This window comes from Bactrocera oleae, chromosome 6 (assembly GCF_042242935.1).
Source record: "Bactrocera oleae isolate idBacOlea1 chromosome 6, idBacOlea1, whole genome shotgun sequence".
In the NCBI taxonomy this organism is placed as follows: domain Eukaryota; kingdom Metazoa; phylum Arthropoda; class Insecta; order Diptera; family Tephritidae; genus Bactrocera; species Bactrocera oleae.
In genome coordinates, this window is record NC_091540.1 from 55,277,878 (window position 1) to 55,305,093 (window position 27,216).

Consider the following 27,216-nt stretch of genomic DNA (forward strand, 5'->3'; position numbering starts at 1 on the left):
TATATATACCAGTCTCGTAGTAACTAAGTCCCAACGAAAATTTTGAAAAAACTGACAAAAGATACACATAAAGCAATAAAATTTAAACATTAATAGTTCGTTTTACAACTGCTACAATTCTTATCCCTTAGGGACTAATTCATTGTCGGTCCAGATATCACTACGTGAACTAGTATATTTCGGACCAGTTCAATTGAGACGGTCATTTCTAATTGTAAACTAGTTTATGCTGAGTATTGAAAAATTTCGCTAGATGGTATACCTACATGCATATACTGTACTTGTTTATGTACACAAATTCGATTATAGTATAATCTTATATACCTTAATATGAGTACTGAATTAGAAGCAGACTACTTGTAGAATGGTTTGTATTTCATCTTGCCCTAAATGCTTATTAGCCATATCGTATTAACCAGTCACTCATGACAATGATTATTGTACACATAAATATATATTATATACCCACTTGTGCATATATGGTATACATACATACAAACGGACATTCGTAAGTAGGCGTTTGGCAGCGCGCGCGCAGTAACAAAACTTCGCTCAATATAACTTTTTATGGCTCAGGGGCGGTAAAGGCGCTACTGTATAGTCAGCTTATCTCAGGCGCACACAAATTTCAGTAGCAATAGGCATAGGCTATCATTTAGCGATTTTTAGTACTTGGGCGGAAACTTTCGTTACTCATGTGTCATTTCTTTTTCAATACAATGGCAGCGTTTATTTCATATTTTACTTAAAATATCTACCAAAAATCGACTTGAGATGGTCAGGCTTAACTCTAAACTTACTTACTTACTAATATACAACCATACATATATATAATATGTATATATGAACACATGTGCTTTTGTAATAAATCTGGAAGTGTTGCGCATGCGTAGAAATAAATTGGCTGCTGTGCAGGCAGCCAACGTAGGAAAGCCAACGGTTTGGAAGGGCAGTTGGGTTTGGACAGGCAGTCGAAAACAAGCAGCAGTCGTGCAAAATATTTAAGTGGCGGAGAGTTAAATATTTAAACGCCTTACAAAACGAAACTGCCACAACCAGTAGTGGAAGCAATACAACTAATTGTTTCTGCGAGTGTGTTTCTGAAGGTACGCTATTCGTTTATGGCTGATGTGAAATATTACCCAGTAATTGCCGAATATGAATATGAAAAGGTTTCACCAAAAAAAAAAATAATATGTTCAAAATATATATATATTTTTCCATTTAAAGTACTTTTTTATTATTTAATTAACGGCAACTTGCCGGAATTTAACGTGAAATATGTCCGTGTGACATGAATGGTGCGCCGCTGTGGAATTCCCTTGACCTTGAAGATGTTGTCTTAACGCTTTTTCGCTTTTATTGACCATTTTTTTAGTTGTTTGCGCAACTTTCACTGCGCCACAAGCGAGCGAGCAAGAAGAGGCGCTGACGCAGCACTCGCAGCCAACCGATTGCCGAGCTTATCAAGCCAAACTGACTATGCTAATGTGTGTGGTTTACGTTTAGCGGCATGTTGTTGCCGCCAATAAAGCGGCACAGCATAAACAAAAACGGCCGTCGGTGACAGCGGTGAGTGTCGCAGCCGCAGCGCTAAACCAAGTTGGTCTGACAATACCATGCCATTATAAAAATTTGCCACTTTTTTGACAACAACAGAAAAACAAAAGCAAATGCAAAACAGAAATCTCCATATTGTATCGTTCAGGTATCGTTGTAATATGCAATAAAAGCGGTAAAACACAGCAGCTAATAAAAGCAACGCTTTTGCGAATTCAAGGTCGGCGCTGATCGTTTATGTCGAGTTCATATTGTTATAATTTTTTTCACTCTTTTAAATGGATCGCAGCTGTCGCGGCTGCGCAGAAAATTAATATAACTTTTGTGACATAGTTTAGCTCGTTTGCTGGTTATTGGTCTTTCGCTTTGCATTTGACCTATTGAACTTCAAAGCACATTTTTATTACAAACGGTATACTGAATTTTGCATAATAATATATTAAGATATTTTAGTTTTATTTCTTCATAACTAAACGTGCACACGCCTCTTTTAAGGCATATGTATAGCTTTATCTTCAAAGATCTTTTTTTCAAAATTTATTCCAAAATACCCAAACGTCTATTATGTATCTCGTACATTGAAACTTATAAATAATATTTAAAATAATTTTTTGTAGTAGGTCACCATTTTACAACGCATTTATTTCATCTGTTTCGAATATAAAATTTCAAAATGTTTTCTGAAAAAATCTTTGACGGCCGTATATTTATTAAAAATTTTAATAGATTATAGCTGAACCATATAACAAAAAGTCCGATTAGCAACAACCAGTAAATTTTATTTTATTTATAAAGATCACAATAGATTCATTCTAAGTAAATAAAAATTCGCTGCAGCTGATTTTTGTTTACAATTTTTGTGGTATACATAGTATATTCTGACAGATACATATATTTTGACAGATTAGCCCTAACCGAAAGTTAAGTAAACACTTTTAGACTTGCTTTGATTATAGGAATAAAAAATTTTCCAAATACTGTATAGAAATTGCCGAATCGAAAGTCCATGGTCGGATAAAATTTTGATTCCTTTGGGATTAAGTAGAACATTCTGCGGGCAACTGATTTAGCGCTTAAGCAGAACTTCAGTAAATAGTATTTAATGTTGTTGTTGTTAATTTCAAGTACTTCTTGTTAAACAGCTATAAAAATGTGTCATATTTCCTGCTATGTGTCATATTATCGCGGCCTAAGTAAGAATCTTATTGTAGACATTTTATATTATTTACTTGTTTAGCGTTTTCATCTAATAGTTCTATTCTTGATGTTTTCCATACTATACGCTTAAGCTGTGTATTCTATCGCTTACTTCAAGACCCTTATAATTAAATCTATCAGTTCATTTTCGCCCAAATCTTATATATTGTCACAAGGCTAAAGTCTATTTGGATGTTCGCGGTCAGCCAAATTGAATTTCAGATTCTTGCTTACATTTTGACACTTAAAATTTTTTTTTTAATATCCCTCCGCTTATACTCTATCAATTGTTTTCGGAGATAACAATAAAGTTGCCACCTATCAAAAAAGTTTAATTTGACAAAATATTAGCAAAATTGTTTCAAAGATAAGTTAAAAGCTGTTTAATGTCATCCTGAAGGTTTTAGAGAGATCTTCATTCGAGATGTCCCTGTTTTAGATTAGAAAACTTAAAGTGTTTGCGATTAAAACTGTAGTACAATTAATTAAGTGAAAAAGTTAACTTAAAGCTTTTGAAAGTTAAGTATTTTTGTAATAGGAAACCCTTGTCATTATTTTTCGTTGAGTCATTGCATATGAATTAATTAATTTAATTAGAACAATGGCCGTCAGATTAGTTAGAATTTAACATATATATAAGAATATTTTATAACCGCTCACAGATTTACAATGAGTTTGGCCGTACTTATTCCAGATATTTCGGGGCCTGACAAATATAAAAGCTGTCTTCTAAGTACCGATGGATTGTATAAGAACTATCTTTCTTAAAGTTCCTTCCGAAGATAATAAACTTCCTGTGGGAGTCTTCGTCTTTAGAAAATGAACAGTTGTGCATTGATCGGGACTTGAACTCACAAATTATTGAGTAGTTGGTACTAATTAGGCGTTACTGAGATATTTTCAAAATGTAATCACAATATTTTTCTAAGTGCAATAGGCAAATCGTTAAATTTTTCCACTAAGCGCAAAGGTCTTATTAATGTCATAATTATGCTGAATATACAAAAGGTCGACCGCAAAGAATTAAAAAAAAACAGCTGAAGAAGCAAATAATGCATTCGCAGGTGAAATTCGTTAATGCATACATACATACAGACATACTTGTAGATATGTTTATACAAAAATAAATTTTGAAGAAATAAAGAATGAAACAAAGAAAGCACTCACCAACGTATTTACTTACCAACTTTGGTAGCCAATGGGTCGCTCGAGCATTTTCGAAAGGAAATTTTCAAGTGACGTGGAATTAAGTTAAGATAATCGAGACTTACTGCCCTTCTAACATTAAGTGTTTGAAATCGCAATACTATTGTGAAAAATTATTAGTGATTCTACAACAGAAAGTGAACGGCAATAAACGAACAGATTGCAAATTACCGTAATTACTTATATGATTATAAAATAAAATTACAGTTTTCTTCATAATTACAGTTAAATACAAATAAATACTTTTTATCAAATAATATACAACAAAAATACTGTGCCTGTGTCGTTTAAAGTTCGTGTGTTCATCGCATGTGGCAAAGCTTTCGTTACAAGTTTCGTTCTAAGTAACGGTAACAGTAAAGTGGTTGTGCATTATTAAGGTGGACGACAATTGATTGATTGTATTTACTGACACACACACAAGTTTTGTGATTTTTTTTTTTTACTTGCAATCGATGATTTTTGCCATATTATAAAACTAACTCACTATAATTTTAGTTTTCTAAAGAAAACATGATTCTACGTCGTAAGAAATCGATGCAATTTAATGCAATGCGCTCGTTGCTGCGCTACATTTGTGGCCTTTGTTCCAAAAGCGTTGCGCCACAACAACAACATTTGCCAACACAACAACTAGAAAAGCAGGCGCAACCGAAAAAGTTGGCCAACCATTATGAGAATACGAATATATGGGTGGATGTCGTCACTTGTGAGTCGTGTGAAAAATCCTTTGTGCTCTACACAAATGTAGAAACCAAATTGGTGGAGGTGAAAATTTGGTCGCTGGGTAAGAAGTAACATTATAAAATGATTTGCCATAAAATATAGGCATATATTATTGTCTGCATTTACATATATGTAAGTGTAATAATAAAACTGTCTTTATTTTTCTGCGAAGCAAATTACCAGGTGAATATTACATTAATGTTCGGTTATTCTGTGTCAAGGTACGACCATAAAGGTTAATCGAAACATCTTGTTTTTATATTTATAAACTCGGCTTATTTACATATGATGCATGATCTTTCTGCAAGACAAGTAATGTCTCTATTATATTAAATTATTTATCATAGGCTTTCGAACATTCCCAGAATATTCTCATCAGTCTGCATTTGTTGGAAGTTTTATATTTAATTATAATAAAAAAATAATTTATTTAATATGTCATATGTTATTTTTATATTACCTACCCAGTCTAAAATCGTACTTATAAAGAAGGCCGATTTGTTGTTCTCGATTTTAATTCTACAATTCAATATGGGTAACTTCGAAGTTATCTCTGGGAACAGCAACGCGAGAGCTCATACCAGAAGCTGATTTTTTCTAAGTCAGACATATTTCGCTTTGAGAAAGTAGAGATAACGGTATTTATTTGTTACTGAGAGCTAAGCCTACTCTGGTCAAGTCATTTTCTCTAACTATCTGTATAAAATATATGCGGTTCTGAAATGTCGTTCTCAATTCCGACTGAACTACCGATATTTCATAAGTCATTTTACACAGAACAATAATACAGATTTTTGTCTGCTGTTATAAGTGGTTTCGAAGTTTACAGAGGGACAACGGAAGCTAATCAATCTTTTTATCAATGTAAAGGTTGGATAAGTATCTGCTCAATATTAGAATTAACGGGTTTTAAGCCACGCTGATGGGCTCCAATATTTCTAACAAAGTTTTCAATTCAACCTTATATTCATTTAAAAGACTGATTTTACGATAATTGGGAGAAGTATATTTAATTTTCGATTGACAGAAATGTTTTACATCAATATCAGCTTTCATCTGCCTACTACTACTACTAATACATATTCTTTGACCGACTTTGACGTTTATTTTTTCGGTTTCGGCTCATTTTTGGAGCACAATTCTATGTTTCGACTTCATATTCATAAGCCCATGTCTTGTCACCAATAATGATGCCTTTGATGATTGCTGAGTGCCCTACTTGACATTGTTTTTGCAAAAAATTCAGATCTTTTGGTACGAGTCTAGCATAGACACACTTCATACCCAAAACATTAACCAAAATTATTGAGTATATTCACAAGAAATATTGAGATCCTCTAATATCACTCTTATGTGAACACGACGATTTTGAAGCCATCTTTCTTTAACGTTTTCAATGTTTTCGTCACTAACAGAGATGTGACCTTCGCTGAATGCTTTGTGGCATCCAAATACTTGTGTAGGTGATTAAGTAGACTCCCTGAAACCCTTCTGCAATAATTCTAACGACTTTGTAGACTTATATAATAAGCGCTTCATTTAGTAGATATACATACTTCTGTCATAAATTTAGCGTCATTTTCCTTCTACCAGCTTTTATCTTTAAGCAAAGCTTCAGTCATGATTCATATATGAAATATATACATTTCCATTTACAAACACTTTCGCTTTCAGTTACATAAATATTTTAAATAAATAAATGCCAACAAGCTCCAGTATTAATAAAAATATAATGAATTAGCTTCTAGTAATGATTAATTAATATTCAACTAAGTGTGTTATATAAAAAAATTAAATGGATTGTAGTGTGTAAATATAGCAAATAATTAAGTACAATAAGTAATAAACAAAAGGGTTCTAAAGCTTTTCAAGATTTTATGAAAGTAATCAATTAAACCAGTAAGTGTGTATGCGTGTGCATAAAAACCCAACTCATGCCTGATTTTCGGCAGCTCTCAATACACCTCACTAGCCTCAAGGCCAATGTCAAAGTCCTTGGGGGAAGTTTTCAAAAGTAGCACAATTCAGCTGTTGGTTATGCAATCGACAGCTCAATAAAACACCGTAAATCAAGACTGTCGGATGATTCAAAAAGGGTACAATGTCATGTGTTTTACGCTTTCAATAAAAGGCTGTTCCTAAAGTTCCCAACCGCAGAGCATAGCATCGCCTACTTTTGCAACATCTTTCGACATTTCAAGCAAACATATAACTACATAGAGGTGTACATATGCGCTTGCATTGCCTGCTATAAAAGTGCAAGTATAGGATATTTACTCTTGGTTTTTGTTGCTTTTCTGTTCAATTAACACATTGCGGTGAATGAGACTGCCCATATATTGATATACCTATGTACGTATGAGTCTATACAAACATTTATATATGTGCAGAAATCGAAGTGTGACATCCGCTCTCAGTTAAATAAATAAAGATGAATATTCGGAAAGGAACACAGTTTTACATATCTACATTGCAATGAGTCAAGCCTTCTTTTTTCGAGCACACTGTAGCGCTAACAACATGCACCGATATATATACATATAAGTATTTATGGTTCAGAGTACTGAAAAAATTATAATCAAACTAGAAGTCTGGGAACAAATGCTTTTTTAGTTACACTTATTTAGTGCACAATTGAACTCCAAGTTCAGGCTTTCCGATAATTACAGCGCATTCCAAGTGGAAATGGCTGAAAGTGCAGCCTCTTTCAGAATGGATACCACTCTGATATTACGGTGGTGATATTAGTATTGAGCTCGCTGCAGAATCGGTTGGAGCTCCACTGACTTGTTGCGATTTAATACTGGATGGTTGAATCTTGAAGCGAACTTGGCAAGGGTGTGTATTCGCAAGTTCCTTCTGGCCCAGGATAAAATATACTAAGTCTATTGAGCGGCACCTAGTGTGAAATTTTGAAAAAATCGTGTTTTTTTCATCTTTTGATAGTTTATACCTTTAAAACTAACATACTAAAATTTCAAGTCGATATCTCAAATATCTACAACCTCTAAACATGTATAAATATATCCTGAAAACTTCAAAACAATGGATACATTAGTTCTATTTAGGAATTCATATCTAGCTAAAGGAACTGTATTTAGTAATCTAAGTATGATATTCCACCAATTTGATCGCTCCAACTTAACCTTTTCTACACTTAAAAATCTCACAAGCTTTACTCAAAATATGCGTCTTAAAATCCGCTCCTTCAAAAAAAAATTATACTCTATCTTAAAGCAATGTTCACTGCAAGTCACATTTAACTCAGAAAATTAACAAGTAATTAATGAAATTAAAGAAATTTTTGAACGATTTAAACTATTGCTATGGGGTAAAGTTATTCTAAAAGATCTTTCAATATTTTTTTATAAAATAATTGTCAATTAATTGGAATGTGGTTTTTATTAGCCGTGTTCTCGGCTCTCTATATTCAAGCGCAGCTGAGACAGCAACAACATTAATAACTGATTGCTCTCAATCTCTATTGGTTTATGCCACTTAATTTGATTTCAATCAGCTACTTGTTCGATTCGCTCCTCTCCAAGTGGCAGATTAAGATCAAGCATTATATGAGGCATATCTTTCAACTTTAAAATAAAGTCTTTGCATTATTACACATTAGCTATTCCTACGACATATCAATATAATATATACTATATGTACATAATAAGTGCGTGTTGCTTATAGCGACAGTGTAGCGAGTCAATAACTTCAAAAATTTAAAAAAAAAAAATAATTTTCTACTAGTATACCATACTTGCTTTTGCATATCGAATTACTGTTTGCCATGAGGTTGACCCAAAAGACAGTCGAATACATTTTGTTTACTTTTTTGTCCAGAAATTCTTGAAAAAGTGACAACTGATCAAGTATGAACGTGTAATTAAAATATTTTTAGTTTGCTTCTGTACTGTATTCTTTATTTAATTTATTTTTACTGAAATACATTATTTGATGTTAATTATATATTTTATTTGGTGTTTATTTTATTTGCAGATAGACTAGCTGTGATAATTATTGGAATAGTTACATTAATTTTAGGAATATTGCTATCAACAATACCATGGTTGAATTATTTTATATTAAAGGTGAGTAAGAAAATCTTTAAATTAAAAATATATGTTTGAGCAGCCTAATAACTTTTTAAAAATTAAAATTTATTAGAAAGGTTTTTCTAAACTAAAAACATATTGTTTCAAAAGTGAAAGACGGTATGAAAGAGTTTTAGGTAGTATACTTTACGAAGAAATCAATTATATGTGTACCAAAAATCATTCAGTGGGAGTCGGGAGATTGTCGTCGGAAAGCTATAGTATCGATGATAGCCTCGATAACATTTTTCAGCATTTTTTGCGGGTCGTAACAACCCATTTCAACCAAGGAGCATCCAGAATATGGTCTAAAAACATATTTACCAGCGAAAAGCAAACCAAATTTACGCTCATTCTCCCTCCAGATATAGCTAGATTTTAGCATCACTAAGCACTATACGGATCAGTACATATGTATAACATAGCTTAAATTAAATAAATCTTTTTGTAATGAAATTAATATTGGATTTTAATAGCCTCAAGAAAAGAATTGAATTTATCTACATTTTAGTATTGACAAATAAACTATTATTTGATATACAATACTTCTATTATTTAATACTTAACCGCTTTATATCTTGTTTTCAGAATTTAAGGCTATGGAATGATACGTTAAGTTTTCATTACTGGCAGCGACCAGGTGTCGTACGCTTAACTAAAGTCTATATATATAATGTCACAAATCCCGATGGTTTCCTACAAGGAGAGAAACCAAGATTGACGGAAGTGGGACCATTTGTTTATAGGTAAGTGAAAATTGTATTCACATAGGACTGATATATTTCAACTAGTTATACAAATTAAACAATCCTCCTGCACAAAATTAATGTGAGGAAGCAATAATTAAGTCATTTCAATAAATGAGAGAGCCTGTAAATACCTTATTAGAGTTTGAATTTCTTGATTGGCTGCTCTTCGAAGTTTTTGGAACCTTAGATGGCTATTCTTGATTATCCACGTTCGTTCGATTGCCACTTTTCAAGACTTCATAAAATGAATAGAGAATGAAAATATTATAATTTTTTGGAATAACCGGTTGGAACTGGTTACGAAACTGAAAAGGGTTTGGTTAATCATTTATAGTGGCTATAGAAAGTATTGGCCCGATTTTACTTATTTTAAACACGGAGGCACATTATTATCAGTTATGATCCGATTCTGACCAATTTTAGACTTGAGATATGCAAAGCTGTATCGCGATATATTCGTTGGTGCTTGATTGGTATACTGAAAAGTCAAAGAAGCAGATGGAATTTAAAATTGGGTTATATTGGAAGAAGGCATGGTTGTGGTCCGATTTCGCCTATTTTCACACAATTACAAAGGAATGTCAGGATAACGTTAAGTAGCTGAATTTGGTTGAAATTTGCCGGCCCGGAGATATGGTATTTTATCTAAAGTTTAGTATTCAATTTTGATGCCAGCTCCTGTGAAGCCCTTTCATGCTACCTTAGGCATGATATCACGATACCTCAATTTTTGCTTGAGTTATCGCTTGCACGAACAGACGGACGGACGAATTGACAGTTACGTATCGTGATCCTGATCATTTTTATATCTCAATTAATTTTAGGTGATACAACCGTTAGGTGAAAAAAAAACGATTATACTCTTTGTTGCAACATGTTGCGAGAATGTAATCAGCAGAAAAACCAAAACCATCGGATGATATGTCTACACGTTACGACTGCAGCCACTTTGAAAAATGAACTTTTGAGAGAAACGTTTTTAAAAATACACTTTAAAAGAATGTTTTTGAAACAATATTTGAAATATTCATTTAAAATTTTAGTACATTATATTTCCTGCATAAAAATCGACTTTTTCCAAATTACATTTAGTTGACCCTACTTTTACATGCGTATGCCCAAAGAACTTACTAGAACTAAGCACTGTAAAAGGTTTTAACCTTGTTCTACGTCTAGTTATATTTAATATTTATATTTTTTAGAAGGTTTACAATAACAAAATAAATTAATTAATATTTGTCTACTTTTTTGCTACTCTCCACTCTATTTGCGTCAAAAAATATGACTTTCGTTTGACTTTTAATACATGTGTGCCTAATTGTTAGGCTGGCCTTTATTTGAAGCACTTCTATTCACCTTTGTATCGGAAATTTTTCAGTTAAAGTCACTGAACTAGTATTTTCGTACTTATATGACTTGCTATTTTCGGCAGAAAAAGTATGCAAACAGGCATTAGGCCTCTAATAATTTCTAAACTGAACGTTGTTGAATTTTTGGAGACATATTAAAATGCATTTATGACCAAAGTGTGTTTAGCAATGCTCTTATGAAAAGTGTACAGTACATATGTTCATAGTAAAGCAAACTCATATGAGTTAATGGATATGGACTCGTGTGTGTATGTGAGTAAAGCAAGCGTTAAAAACTTCAGCAAATGAAATGCTCAACTTGCGTTATTAAAAGTGATAAAAGCGCTGAAAGCACGGAACGCCTAATAAGCAGCAACAAAATATAGGTCAATTAAAATTACAGTGTATTGGCAATAATTGCAATATTTTAAGTAAAAATGTGCGTATGCATTTTGCTGCTATTGTTGTTGCTGTACATTGCAACAGAAATGGATAGAGTTACTGAAAGTTGCACATGTTGCAACAGCGGCTTTTCGCCAACGCCAGCGAAAATATATTTTGTAAATAAAGTTATGCATTTATTACTACGCTTTGCTTACATACCTACGTATGTAAATTAGGGTGCTTCAAACGAAATTTTTATTTATTTTTTTTTTCAACTTTCAACTTCTCAAACGTTTCTATTTGATGGAAAATAAAGAAAAACGTTAACTTCGATTGCACCGAAGCTATAATAACCTTCAGAGGTTTATGGTTTCTTTACAAGAATTTCATGTTGATCGATCAGTTTGAGTGGCAGCTATATGCTACAATGATCCGATCTGAACAATATATTCGTAAATTGAAGCCTTTAACAATAATCCATGCCGAATTTCGTGAAAATATCTGGTAAAATAAAAACAAATGTTCATACAAGAACTTGATTTTAATATTTCAGTTTGTATGACAACTGTATGCTACTATACTGGTCCGTTACCGGCGATTACGACAAATGAGCAGCTTCTTGAGAAGAAAAGAATGTGTGCGAAATTTGAGAGCGATATCTCAAAAATGAGGAGAAATCGCTCTGAAATTGGAAATTACTGGCAGACGGCACAGACAGCTCGACACGCTGATCATTTATATATATATTTTGTAGGTTCTGCGACGTTTCCTTCTGGGTGTTACAAACTCTTGAGAAAAGTGTAAACACTTAAAAATTACTTTAAATCTTGAAATTTCGAGAATTTCAGTTAAAGATAATTACAGGCAATCATATCTATAAGACTCATGTATGGTGAGAATTTTTTTTAAATCAAGTAGAAAGATTTGAGAAAGTAAGAGTTGAAAAAAGTTTGTTTGTTAAATTTTGAAGCACCCTAATGTATATACAATATAAGTGAGTGAAAAATATTACCAATTTTCTGTCATAAATAGTTTCGTATCACATTTTTGTAGTTTGAGTATTTTTAGTAACTTTTACTTAGTTAACTTAAAAAATTTACTTGGAAATATGATTAGCAACTGTTTCCGAAAAAAATTGCAAAAATATTTAAATATTATGCGGTGTTGTCTTTTCTTTTTTTGTATACTTGAAGATTTTCCCAATAATATATCCAGTAGCTATTTAAAAAAATAATAATTTCTAGAACTTTGTAACTTTCGAAAATGTTCTAGATTCTTGTGGGGAAGCTGCTTAAAGGTGGATTCATTCCTTAGTCTGAATGAGTTCAAGTGTACGATATTAGTACTCAAATATTTTTGCTCAATCTTTAAACATTTCCTGCACATTTTCGAAAAACAAACATATTTGACTTTTCTTTTTTTTTGTTAACACATATTCAATATTATTTCTAGAATATATTTGTGTGTATAAGTATATAATATAGAGACACACTCATAAATCTAAGCCGAATTTCCTCACCATTACCATCACAATCTACTTTAGCTAACCCCACCACTCACTAAAAACAATTTTGAATTACCAACAAATTTTCCAGCTACAACTCAAGGTCATTTGGGTTAGTAAAAACTTGTTAATAAGGTGATTAAAAACTCATAAATCTTAAGGTTATTAATATTAATTATAACATAAGGCGTTGAGCCCATAATTGTTTGCTTAAATTTTTAAATACCATGATATTAAACTATAATGAAAGCACACTAAGCTATAAATTAATGAAAAATTGTAAAATAAGCAGTAAAAGCAATATTCGTTAAAACCATTTTTCATCAATTAATTCGTAAAGTAGCATAATTTTTACTCTATTTTGGGGGTAAATAATTCGTATAAACGAGTACGCGTGCCAAAAACATTGATTAGAATTAAAAAATCAAATTAGTGGCGGAGCACAACCTCACAGCCTAAATAGAGTGTTTCGGGTAAATAGCACACTAAAGGAACGACACTTGTTTACTCGTAGAATTTATATGTAGCACCAGTTAACGGTCATAAGAATTGTATTCAAAGGTTTTCTCCTTCTTTTGTTTATTAAGTTTTTATCTAGCGTAGTTTTCCATCAAACGCATTTCAAAATAGCAACGGGACAATATATTCATAATATCTGCTCCAATCATTCTTTATCCCCACTAAAGCAGTGGCTGTAGTAATTATAAAGTAATCACTCTGGTATCGTTAGCACCATTATACACCGCACATACCTACAAAGTCAACCGGAAGAACAGAAATCAGTTCGATAGCACTCAAGGAGAAGCTTCAGTTATTTATAAAAAAAAACAAAACATCAAACATTCTAAAATATAAATATAAAATAATTCTCGAAAGCGCTGGAAGAGATGTGATTTTGATCAGATTTTTAATATTTACAATATTTCCTAAGGAACATCAAGGGAATTAATATTCACCAAATTCAAGTCAAGTCAAGTTTATTACATAAGAAATTTCACTCAAAAGTAGGCAGTGGCACAAAGAATAAATAAAATATATAAAGATGTGTGGGTGTTCTAAAGAGTTTTTGAAATCCTATAGGTATAGCTGTCAAACCAGCTAACAAAGTCAACTGATGTGTTTGACATTTGTGTGCAATATTCTTTTATAATGCAAACGGAATAATAATCAGCTTTAAAACAAGCAGGAAATAATTTCCAAAACTAACCTTCTGCGATTAGGAAACCGAAACGGTTTAATTGATAATTTGTTAAACTGAAGGAGTGAGCAACGACATGACACTGAGGGAACCTTCTCAAAGCTCTGTAAACCAGAGACACAGCTCTTATAGAATTAGTTACTCTAAGAAAGTAAAAAACTTTGTCATATAACAGAATATACTTCCTTTTAAAATTGTGATTTTCGTTTATAGTCTGAGAATATTAGATAAAAATGATGGGATTACGTAGAACAAAGTACAACCGGGCTTACTTGAAGTTTGCTATTAAAAGTTTTTCAAAAATCTAAAAATATAGTTCTAGTCGTTAGTATCCTTTCAAAACATATCATCATTTTTTATTTTTTTCTATCTCCTTAGTATAAAAACTAATGCAATTTTAAAAAAGTGGATGTTGAAATTTAAGACTAAAATTCAATTCCCAAGAGGTTATTTACTAATCGAATATTTTAGTTCTAACTTCGTGGAATTTGTGGAAATAACGTTCATTTTCATATCTATTAAGTAAATCCGCCAAAAACTTGTCAAATAACCGTTCATAACTTTCAAATCATCCTATTTTTAGAGATACAGCTTCTCTAGACTTCCTCTTTAGTTAAAATCGCTGTGATTTACAGTTTCTCAAATCTACAATTTATATATTCTTCCGCTCAATTATGACAGTTACAATACACAATTAATTCCATTGATTGACAGCACTTATGTAAATCGCACTTTGGAACAGACTTCCGTTGTCTAACCGTTACTTAACCAAAACTTAAATTAACTCAGTCGTTGGCGTTTTTCCTTGCGGTTTTTATTAGTTTAGATCTATTGTTATTAAGTAATTAAAGTATTATCATTAAATGAATTATTAAATAATGATTTGTTTACGGATATAATTCACTTCTAACAGATTTTACTTAAAACTCTGTATACATTATTTGTCTTAAAGAAACTTGCAAGGGAATAAAAATATGAACACGCGCGTGTTTAAAGTCCAGCGAACGTGATCTATTTCCATTCCAGCCTTGTTGGATGGAAATTTTTACCTTTATTTAACACAGTACATAATATCCATTGCTGTAATTTATATTAATTTTTAATTATTGTATAATATAATTTTAATTTTTATATTTTTATACTATAATTCAGTTAGTGTTTTGCTCAAACGTAAAGTTTAATTACTATTAAAGGAATAAAGATAAAAATATGAAAATAGTACGCAATGAAATAAATTGAGTATAAGCAGCCTTTTTTCGAACATGTGTGATACTAATTTACTTCGTCATTTAAGTGAAACATATCAGCTTGATCAAATCACTGGTGTCAAGCATTAAATATTTGTAGTGGTTTTAAACTACTTTTATTTAAAAATTATATAAAAAAAATGTAAATCTAATTGCCTGTTAAAAAGAGTATATATGTTTATTTTTAAACTTTTGCAATGTCTGAGTCAGTGAGTAAGTAGCACGCGCGAAGTTCAAAATTGATTAGTAAAATCTTGAATAGACTGATAACCTCAGGGTCAACAACAAATATACAAACTGGGGTAACCATTGTTTGTAGGTATATATACATATTTTCTTATATTCGTACATGTACATATGAATAAGTATTCATACAATATATATATTGTATATTCTCATAAAGTATTATTATATTATAGTTATCCTTCTCTTAAGCTAAATAAATAAAGCAAAGATCAAAGAAACCTCATATTGTGTAACAATTTATAAGAAGATAATAAGTTCTAAATAATAAGAGCTGAATTATAAAACCCTGAAACCTAATATGGAGTTACACTCTAATGACTTTTTCATCACTAATTTTGGACAATTAAGTCATATTATGCAAAGTTCTATGCTATAAACATTTCATAGTATATGCTTCTTATTGACTTACACTTACACGAATATATTGAATGAGTCAATTAAAACTACAAGTATTTACTAGATTAACACTATCAATAGTAAGATTGGTATTATGGGTGTTTCAATGCACATATAATGAATTTATTATTTAATTTCGTCAAATGTGTAAGCGATAAGTAATTCTCCTAATAATCCATCCAAAGATCAAGATGCTTACAATTAGATTTTCTTTAGGGTAGAGTTTCTTAGGCAAATGTGTATGTGTAACTTCTATAGACGTAATTAATTAACTAAATTGTTTTTTATTTAATTAAAGTATTTGACTATGCCTTAACACTTAATCTAAGTTGTCTTAAAAAATCAGTGGAATATTAATTAAGTTGATCAATAAAAACAAAGCATGAGAATTTATGTTCATATGCCTCATGCTCGAAGTTGTATTATATAGTTCTACAAAAGTTGTTTGGGTATACAAGAGTGAAGAATAAAATAAAATACACATCTTTAATTGACAAAATAATCAATAGAAATTGACACTCGTAGAATAAACCATAAAGCATAACTTTACTTATTCGATGTTATCAAGCAATATGATCATGAGCTATTTGTTTTAGAAGTTTATCACTGACTTCAATGTAATGATTTGAAGTTATTGATTAAGGTATATACAGCTACAAAATACTTATAAAATTCATTACAGATCGCGGTCTTAAGGTCCATCCAACACTTCGAACCTTCATAAAACTCGGATGCTTTTTGAAATTTCTGTACAATTTCCAGGAGATATTTTAAAAGAAATTTTGTAAAATAATCTTAAAAATATATATAAACCAATAAAAAATTTCCAAATTCTGCTATACCTAAAGCAAATGTGCTTAGACCCTACTTAGAAGTTTGGTTGAACATCTCTTCCTATTTGTGGAGTGCTTTCCAATGATTTCCTCTGAAAGAATTGCAATATTTATTTTAAGAATACATTTAATGAATACAAAAGTAGTTCCAAGTGGCTGAGATATAAATCCTCATGGTTTATTGACGAGGATCCATTGAACTTACCGGCAATGGTCAAGTATGTCATGCTTTAATAGTATAATCTGAAAAGTCTCAAACGATTGAATTTACATGCCAATTTGTATTTATTAAATATCATAAACAAATATATCTGCTGAACTTTTCAAGTAAAACTTATACTGATACTGGTTCCTAAGAGATAATGGAACAAGTTGAAGTCATGAATTCACTCTTTCACATTAGTAGTCGCTAGTACGAGTAAAGTAAGAAAGAATAGGCTTTTTTCTGTATTATTTCGTGAATCGAGTTGTACTAAAATCTGGCACCGTAAAATTTTTTACAAATGACTTCTGCCTCCTCACTTTGCAAACAGGTATGTTAAATCATTTACTTATACTTCACATTCAAAAGACGTTCAAGTTCAGTTTTTGTACGTTTATACTGACAATAGAAGCAAGTAATTTTCCTCGATCAAACTTTCTTCCACCAAATAGGTATAAAATATTTCACTCAATATATTGCTCACAATTTCGATACTTTTCTCTTAGCAAATATGCCTTTTGAAAACTGTAATATCCAAAAAGTGTTCGACTTAAAAATCGAAGTGAAGTCTTCCCCCAAAATCGGTTTTCGTAAGATCTTGATTAACTTACTATTTAAATTTCTGGTGAAATATGCACTCGGTTTGATGTCTACTAGCATTCGTGTCCTTAATAATATATTAATATATATGGATATAAAAACCATTAATGCCACAATTTGAATTTACTTTCAATGAAAATCTCATTTTAAATGCACCAAATTGGGAGCTAACAAGCTTTCAAAACCGACACCGCGCCAAAACAAAGGAGGAATGATGAATGTCCCACAAACTCATTGGTCCCTCCCTGCGTAAGTGCGCCGTAATTACAAACCTTCATAGACACGACCGCTGCTTATTTCGGAACATTAAAAGTAAACTCGTAAAAACATTTACAGTCGACACTAAAAATATTCAACCGCAAGTCACTTCTTTCGTTTGTCATCAAAAAAAACGGGGCGACTCTATTAGCGCTACGTCACAACACACGCTTAAGTACATAAGTATATACTTAGGTACTTAGCGGCTGTGCCCAAATGATGAATGAAATACGAAGTCGCACTTGAAATGTCGCAAAAAACTCAAAAAAAGGGAAAAAACTGCAAAAAAATGACAGCGCCGCAAACTCAAAAAAAAAGCAAAATAATAAATAAATGACTGTTAGGTAAATAGAGAGACAGTTTCTCAGACAAATGCACAAAAACATTGACGGCGCTGACAATAGGCGATTGTAAACAATAATAAATATTTAAATATAGAAATGCGTGATTAGATTTAATTTACACCAGCACGGAGTGTGCTCCTCTGTGGAACAGTGTGTCTCACAGCAACAACAGCAATAAAAACAATGGCGAAAATCGAAATGACAATAATAGACATAAATTCGAAAGATCTACAACCACAACGGAACTGAGTCGATCTTTGAAGAGCACAACTATTGTAAATAATAATAGGTATTTCCGCACCGAACCGCACCTTTGGGATGTGGGTTTACTGACAGCACCGCGCAGGGTGCGCTCTTTATTGCTGTGACTTTTGTTTGTCGTTGAACTTGACTCATTGTTTGTGAGTGATGAGCGGCTATTAATAGCTGGGTTAGTGGTGTTGAGGCGTCGCATTAAGAAAGCATTAAGACCTGACCTTAAGAGCAGCGACTTACCTTGACTTTGGCGATACGCCTATATTATACTGGAAAGTTTAGCACACATAATGCATATGAGTTGGTTTTAATTATTAGACTTAAAAAGTTTAAGTGCGTGTTACGATGAATATTATCCGTTCGGAGTCAGCTTAAACCTTCTATATTCTACGAAATGTTAGAAAACAGAGAAGCGAGAAGAGGAGGGGCAGATAGGCTAAGTATATGAACGTAAAGTCCCATTTGTATATCATAGGAGGTTAAGTTAAAAAAATTAAGAATTGGTAATGCAGGAATGCTGATAAATACTTTCCAAAGATTTCTAGTTTTATCAGCTTTTCTATTTCCGTATGTATCTAACTGACGAAAATCTCACAAGATTTTTGTCTATAAGAATGTAGAGTTTTACTATACAAGTAGATGTTTCGTGCAAGGCCAAGGAAAATGCTATAACGATGCCCCAGCCATCATATTTACCAGACATTGCTCCGGTTGAATTTTTCCTAATTCCCAAGAATAAAGAGAACCTTAAAGATTGAAGATGGAAATCCCTGAAAGCGTTAAAGCCTCTCTTAAAACTTGATTTTGATAAAAGAAGAGTGTATGTAACTCTCTTAAAAATACTTTTAAGACGTTTACGATAGGATATTTGAGGTTTCCGTCTTTATAGATGCGATTTGAATCCGGAAGTCTTACTATAACTAGATCGGAAATGAGGTTTTAAATAAATAAATGTATGGAAGATAGGAAATCTGTTAAGATGGTGACTTCTGGAGGGAAGTTCCAAGAGTACCTGTAAAAATGCTTTGCTTTATCAGTTTTATGCTACATACTGACCCTCTCTTTTATGTGTAATAGCAGTTGCTCGAATTTTCGACCGTGGGTATTAGTAAGAGGCATGTCACTAATAATATTTTTTTTGTATGTGGCAATATTTTCCCAACGTTGTTAATATATTTTTTATATTTTAGAATTATTTAGCCTTTACCCTCTTTAAAACTTTTTACATACTCTATATTAATTTTTTTTTCAATCAAATTCCAGAGAAGACATGCAAAAAGTGAATATAAATTTTTACGACAATCAAACAGTGTCATATCAGCACAAGAAAATTCTTCAATTCGTGCCCGAATTGAGTATAGACAAGAATACCCCGATAGTCACACCCAATATTCCTTTATTGGTGAGTACACACAATACATAATAATATATACAAAAAGAAAAGTTAACTTACTCCCTCTCCCGCAGACACTTACTAGTCTCAGTCCAAAATTAGGTTATCTGCTGTCAAAGACGATTTCTGTAGTGTTGACCGCAGCCAAGTTCAAGCCTTTCATCAACGTGACTGCCGATCAGTTGGTGTTCGGCTACGATGATGCGCTCGTCAGCTTGGCACATCGATTTTATCCAAAACACATGCGTCCAATGGAGCGAATGGGACTGCTACTTGGGGTAAGTTTGACAGAAAAACTGGAAAAAAAACTGAATAAAATGTATTATATCGAATCATTCGACTTTAAAAAAATTGTTATAAGTGTATTAAGTGGTATCCCTTAAAATTGTTTCAATTCAGCGCAATGGTACACTAACCGAAGTCTCAACAATCAAAACTGGTCTTCAAGGCATGGAAGAATTCGGCTACATAGACCGTCTCAATGGACTCGATCACCTGCCGCATTGGCATAAGCCACCCTGTAATCGTATAGCCGCTTCCGAAGGTTCCTTCTTTCCACCACGTGATATAACAAAAGCGGATACTGTTTATGTTTATGACAAGGATTTATGTCGCGTCATACCTCTACAGTACCAAAGAGGTGTAAAAAAAGATGGTTAGTATCTTGCTGGAATTATCTCTCTGATCGTGAATTATTTTTAAATTTCCGATCTTTCTTACTTCGCAGGTATTGGCGCTGATCTGTATATCTTACCCGAAAATAGTTATGGCGATTCTTCGAATAATCCGGAAAATGAATGCTTTGATTCAAGTGATTATGAACCGATAAAAGGCCTACAAAATATAAGCCCTTGCCAGTATGGTGCCCCTGTCTACATATCAAACCCACATTTTTATCAAGCCAATGAGTCGTTATTACATTCGGTTGAAGGGCTCAAGCCGAATAAGGAGGAGCATGAAACATATTTCAAAATACAATCGGTAAGTTTTAAGGTAGAAATAAACAAAACCGTTAGAAATTTTCATTACCGTATCCCCGTCTCGGTAGTCTATCACAATTTTTTCCCAACATCAACAAATTTTGGTGGCAGACTTAATTTGTGAGATGATGGATAAGTTCGAGACATAATTTTCCGATGAAAATTATAAATACCCAGGTCTTTCTCTACATAATTGGTGATAAAAATTACATAACGGTATTTAATTCAAATCTAGGGTTAAGAAAATAAACGACGCAATTTTTTTAAGACATTTTTTTTTCTCATATGTTTTTCACTTGAATTTAAACTCTTCTCTTTTTTTCAGAAACTGGGTGTACCACTGGAAGGCAAAGTACGTATTCAGCTCAATCTCAAAGTGACGCGAGCGAAAGACGTGTATCCAGTTAAAGATTTTCGAGATTTCATCTTTCCGGTTATGTGGTTGGAAGAAGTAAGATTTTAATAGCATTAAGGGACAATATTATATAGAGAAATATTCTCGTAGATCAGCATAAAAGTGCTTTTTAGGGATAATATATGTAAAACTGGAGCTCTCGCGAATCGGACCAGTGTCAAAGAGAGCGACCAGCCATTTTTTTAGATATTTCAAACAAAATAGTATTACAATTTCTCAAAAATGAGAATTTTAATAAAAATTAAACTAGTTCAGTGGCATCCGGTGCAAATCGGATACTCTCATAATCAAGTTTTTATCTCTCATAATCAAGCTTTTATTTAACGGTACTTATTTATGCAAAATTTAAGAAGATGTAATGATTGGTTATATTTTTTAATATTAAATCTTACTCCCTACATATTAAGTAATTCAAATAACCTAGAAATGCTTGAAATCTCTTACTATTATTTGACAATTGGGGACTATTGACATTTGTAGTCTTCATTAATGCATTTAAGAATGAAATAGAAATAGTTATTAGAAAAATTGAAAAGCTCACAGCTTGTTTCTCAATATTTTTAAAATAAAATGTTTCCAAAACTAAAATTTTCCACTTTCCAGGGCATCTCCGAGTTAACACCAGCCATCCGCCGCTGGATCTACTTGGCCACCGTATTTGCGCCGATCATCATACCGGTCGCCTCGTATCTGATGATATTCGGCGGTGCACTTGCCATTGTCTTCGTGTTTGTGCGCGCATATCAGAACTTTGTGTTCGCACGCGATCCCACATTGGAGATACTCGAGATGGGCCGACGCTCGCTAAGGCGTGGCAGCAGCTTTATCGCGCAACATCAACATAAATTTATGCACCGCGAAAGTTATACGCTGCTAAAGACGGTACCCAGCGACCTGCTGGACGACAAAGAGGACGCGATACCCATAATGACAAACAGTTCATAGTATTCCTAACAGCACAAAAGAAATAAGCAAAAACAAAGTGAATGAAGCTGAGTGTTCTGCTGAGCATTCGATCGGGTCTCATGAGTGATTGCGAATTTCGTATTGAATTTAGTCTTTAATTAGTTAGTTGTCGGTTTTAAGCTAGGTAGGTGTGAATGATTTATCTCAATGTAAATATGTATGTGTGATGAAATGGCGTAAAATCAAAAAGCAACAACAAAAAACATAAATATGTGATCTAAGTTATTACTTTTAAACGTGTTTGTGAGGGTTTTCTTTTTCAGACGGATGTTTTCTATGTGAATCGTTTGATGTTGGTGAGCGCGTGTCTGCGGCCCTTAGTGCGTTTTAGCTCTAATATTCCAAACACAAAGAGGAAAAAATTTAACAAAAATCTAAAAACTATAATTTATAGTTAATAAAGTATATATATAATAATTTGGTGTTTAGCTTTCTTCTTCTTCTTCATATATTTGTAATCGCCTTATACAAATTTGTGAAATTCCAGGGTTAGTGGTAGATTTAGTCTAACTGTAAGTAAGTAGATATTTTCAATAAACCTATACACACAAATTAAACAGTAACAATTGAAATGACAGAATTTTTTTGAAATAAAGTCGACAATAAGTTGGTTATAAAACTTTAAATATAAAGCAAAATTTAGTGTGCACAAATAAATTATAAAAAAAAATAATAAATATAAGTTTTCATTCAGCAATATTTTAATAATACACTATAATTTATGACCAATACTTATATAAATTTGAGAAAAATTGTAAAAAATGAAATTTGTGTTAAAAAAATATTTCTTGCCCAAAACCAAAATGTACTTTTAAGAACCTAAGCCAACAAACTATAGATGTAGATATTTTTTTAATTTTAATCAAAATTAATAAAAAATGTGTTAATTCTAAATTTTTTCTTAATTCCGAAAGTCATAATATTTTTCATTCAAAATTTAAACAAAAATTAATTTTTCAATTATTTTTATAAATTTCAAAAAGGATAGTTTTTGATTAATTTAATTTTTTTTTTGCTATTTTATTTTATGGCAATTAAAAAAATATCTGTACATTTTACTTTTTTCCTCACTTTTAAAAAGTATAAGTTTTAAATACCACGTTCTTAATGTTTTTTTTTTCAATTTCGAAAAGAATAAATTTTTAATTATTTTTTATTGTTAATTTAAAGTTTTTTTGTTTTTTATATTTTTTTTTTCAACTTATAAAGTACAATGTTTAATTATTGAAATTTTATTATTTTTATTTTGATAATTTTTTGAAATTTGTGTATTTTCTAATTTTTTCTCTCAATTTCAAAAATTATAACTTTTGCCCAAATTACCAAAAACAAAAATTTACATTTATTACAAAAAAACTAGTGCAACTACATACACACTTCTAATTATTTTAGTTTTTAAACTCTTTGTACATAGCTATTTATATACTTACTTACTTCCAATTTAATAATTAATTTTGTATGTGCGGGGGTAGTTTATTACACTTAATCTTAAGCATAGCAATTCTAATTATTATTGACTAGTTGTAAATTAAATGCATTATGTTGTAAGCTGGAAATTTATTATAATAACAATTTTCAAATATATTTCACTAGTCATTTTTACGACACAAAAATGAGAGCAGATTATTATCCGTAAGCAGTTTTCTTAGTATTTAGCTATTTTAAAAGGTTTTTATACAAAAATAATGTAGTTCGAATATGCATACATAGTCAATTTAATGTCATTTTAAGGAACAAAAATAGGATTGTTGTCGAAATGAAATATTTTGGAACGAAATTGTTATTTTAGACAAATAAATAAAAATGTAAAGTACGAAAATAATTTACAATTGTTTCATTACTTGCGGGTGGATCTGAGGATGAATCAACAGATTATGAAGCTCTGAAATAAATTTTCTAAAATAGGGAGACTAATTGCCTAAGAAGAAGCATCGATGTAAATATTGGTATTTCGGTGAAGATTCCACAAATTTTAATAAAATTATCATTCATATTATGCTTAACCTTGCTAATTTGGGTTAGTTTAGAGATTAAGGCTGATCGTCGAGACGTAAATCAAACTTGGGTAGCAAGACCTTTGTGGTACAAAAAAGTTATAGGATGAGTTTAAACTTATATATATCGACAAGTCGCCTTAATCCTATCACAAATCCTCTAAACCATTATCTTCTGATTTTAGCTAATTCATTTGGCTGTCAATGGTTTGAGATTCCACAATAGTAACATACGAGGTATGTTCAAAAAATCACGGAAATTTTTAAATTAAATTTCGTAGGTTTGGAGAATCCAATTGTCAAACCTTTTTTTATTATGTTACTATACATACATTCCCCTGAAGTTCAATCAAAATTTCAGCTGTATTCATTGTTTACTTTGCCAAGTGCAGCCGCTAAAGGTAGACGTGTTTTAATAAGCTTGGTGATTTTGTTTGTGAATTCTTGGTTCTAAAACAATACTGTAACAATGCTCCAGCCTCCATATTCGCCAGATATGGTTCCGTGTGACGTTTTCCTATTTCCATAAAGAAAGAGCACCTTAAAGAGCCGTCGTTTTACAAGCATACTTATAGATGACATTAAAAGCGCATCACTAAAAGCGCTAAAGGCGATCCCAAAAATCGAGTTTGAGAAGGGTTTCGATGATTGGAAGAAGCGCTGGCATAAAATCATAGTATTAATGTAGACAAATAAATAAAAATTTGTTATAAAAAACGATAATTCCCAATACTTTTGAACACACCTCATATGGCGCTTCTTGTCTAAAATTATATGCTCGTACATTCGTTTTACTTTGTGCTGAATATATCGGTCAATATGTGAAAAATTTTCATTAAATTAAAATCTTTGTTTCTTTGAGCAAAATTCATTTTTACAGCAGCTGGAAAAAACGGTAAGGTGAGTCATTGAGCGGATTCGCAAGTCTTATGCAGCTGGGCCGATTCGATAAAACAATAAAATACATATAATAGGCATGAAGCAGATTACCATATACCGTGAAAGCAAATAATAAGAAGTAATTCTAAATGGCAGTTCTGCAAGGGGACCAGACATTAATTTCGAAGGAGCTCGATATTTCCAGGAAATTTTCGGGAGAGGAAAAGATATCCTAAATAGGCCATTATTAATATCTGACTCATCTGGTTTGAGTTGCACCAGAATATGAAAAACATAAAAACAGGAAACCATTTTCAAAAGAGGCACTATTAACTGATGGTTCAAGTCCTGTGACTTTAAGTAATGAATAAAAAATATTAAATCATTAATTAAAAATGTTAAATTTAACTAAATTCTTTTAAACAAAAAATTCGACTGACTTTTTAAAATATCTGATATTTGGACTTGAGAATTTTTGATTGAATAAAAGAAAAATATTTTAAATTAAAAAAAAGAATTGTCTTTGGCACACAAAAAAGTAAGTTTACACCAAATTTCGTTAAAAAAAAAAATTTCGTTACAAAAACTAAAGTAAAAACTCCAAAAACTTGGTTATTTTAATTTTTCGCATAAATTTCAGGTTATGTGAAAACAGTGTAGATACAAAAGTTGTAGATCCTTTCATTACTTACTACTTTGCTTTTGTCTATGGGACTCATAGTTTGATCAGAAATCGAGATAAACCGTTTTCAAGCTTTAAAAATTCAACCACGCCCTTTCACTTACTTTTTCCGACCTCAGATCGCACGAAAATTATTTTTCCTTTTATCAGATAGGTTTCAAACTATTATGAATTTCTTTAATTTTTTAAAATTATTTTTAAAGGATTCTGCACTAGTCTATTAACCTGTTTTATTTGTATGCATTGATAAATCATGTCTTTTAATTTCATTTTAAGTATTATAAACTACCGTTAGGTTATTAGTATGCAACCTGTGGCGAGAGTACAATAAAAAATCTTTGAATATTTCAAAAAACAAACATGTGTAGGCACATATGCATATATTTCTTGAAATCCTAGAGACTTTTTAATTAGTTAATTTCAGTAGAAAAATAAATTGCTTACTGTAAGTTTAATAAACAAAAAATAGTAGTTTTCTCAAACAGTAATTAATCTTTGAAATTCTTCTTAGAAAAACCGATTTTATCTAGGAAAATACGAGCCACGAGCCAACAGCGTTGCCATTAAGGTAACAATTGAAAACAAAAAAATACTCAAATTCACCTGTGAAGCTTCGCATTTTGTGTTTTTGTTTTTGTAACTTTATGAAAACTGCAGTTTTACGCCTTAAAGGTTTCCATTTAAGTGAATGTCAAAAGCAGATATTGCATAAAACGAAAATGGAATGTTACTACTACAAGCGCACAAACACAGACACACACACTACTGCAGAAATATGCACATAAATAATGAATGTGTGTGTGAGCGCATATATGTGTTTGTTTGTATTGTATGCAAAGAAAGTTTTTCTTCATCTTGAAATTCACTGGAAATACAGTTAGAAATAAAAGCGCACAACAACAAGTCGTAAATTGGTTGCACTTTCGCAATATATTTGAGTGAGCGAGTGCTTGGTGCTGACCCAACAGCTGATAAGTGCATCATATATAAAATTTAGAAACAATAATTCTCATTCAACAACATACAACAAAATCGCGTCGAATGCCGTTATGTGGTCGAGAGCGCAAAAAAAAATGTTAATTTATCGTCACTAAAGCGGAAAGGCAACAAGAAACAAAAATAAAAAAGCAACGAGCGAAAAGTAATAAAACAAACAATTGTAAACATCAAAAAGAGCGTCAATCAAAAGCTTCAAAACATTTCACAGTTCCTTCAAATTATAGTTTCACACAATAAAACCGAGAGAACCGAACGAAAAAAAATACTCTGCAAATCACGACCATACACGCAACACAAACACACTATCGCAGTCAAAGAAATTTGCTACGTTCGCTTACCCACTGCCCAGCGACCAGCGACCAGCGACTCCCTTTTAACAACCCTCCCACACCCATTAGCGTTGCTGCTCGCCATGTGGCAGCAACATATGACGGCGCTTCGGCATACTGCGGCATTCGAGCTTCTCCAACACATTCAAGATATTGCTGTAAAAATACACACTCAAAGCAAGGAAATATATTGGAGACCCCCCAGCCTGTCTATAAATACAAGCAGCTGGTAAG

The 27,216-nt window shown here is 31.9% G+C and overlaps 1 protein-coding gene across 1 annotated transcript in view; it reads left to right on the forward strand.

Moving 5' to 3' along the window:
* The window catches only part of dsb (debris buster), a 73,419-nt gene extending 49,498 nt beyond the window's left edge, over positions 1-23,921 (forward strand). The window contains exons 3-10 of the mRNA XM_036361769.2: positions 8,686-8,777; positions 9,369-9,526; positions 19,609-19,747; positions 19,813-20,016; positions 20,138-20,393; positions 20,466-20,719; positions 21,044-21,169; positions 21,737-23,921. Of these exons, the coding sequence (XP_036217662.1) occupies positions 8,686-8,777; positions 9,369-9,526; positions 19,609-19,747; positions 19,813-20,016; positions 20,138-20,393; positions 20,466-20,719; positions 21,044-21,169; positions 21,737-22,078 (1,571 nt within the window). The 3' untranslated portion in view covers positions 22,079-23,921. The remainder of the gene's footprint in view (positions 1-8,685; positions 8,778-9,368; positions 9,527-19,608; positions 19,748-19,812; positions 20,017-20,137; positions 20,394-20,465; positions 20,720-21,043; positions 21,170-21,736) is intronic.
* Positions 23,922-27,216: the final 3,295 nt, after the last annotated feature.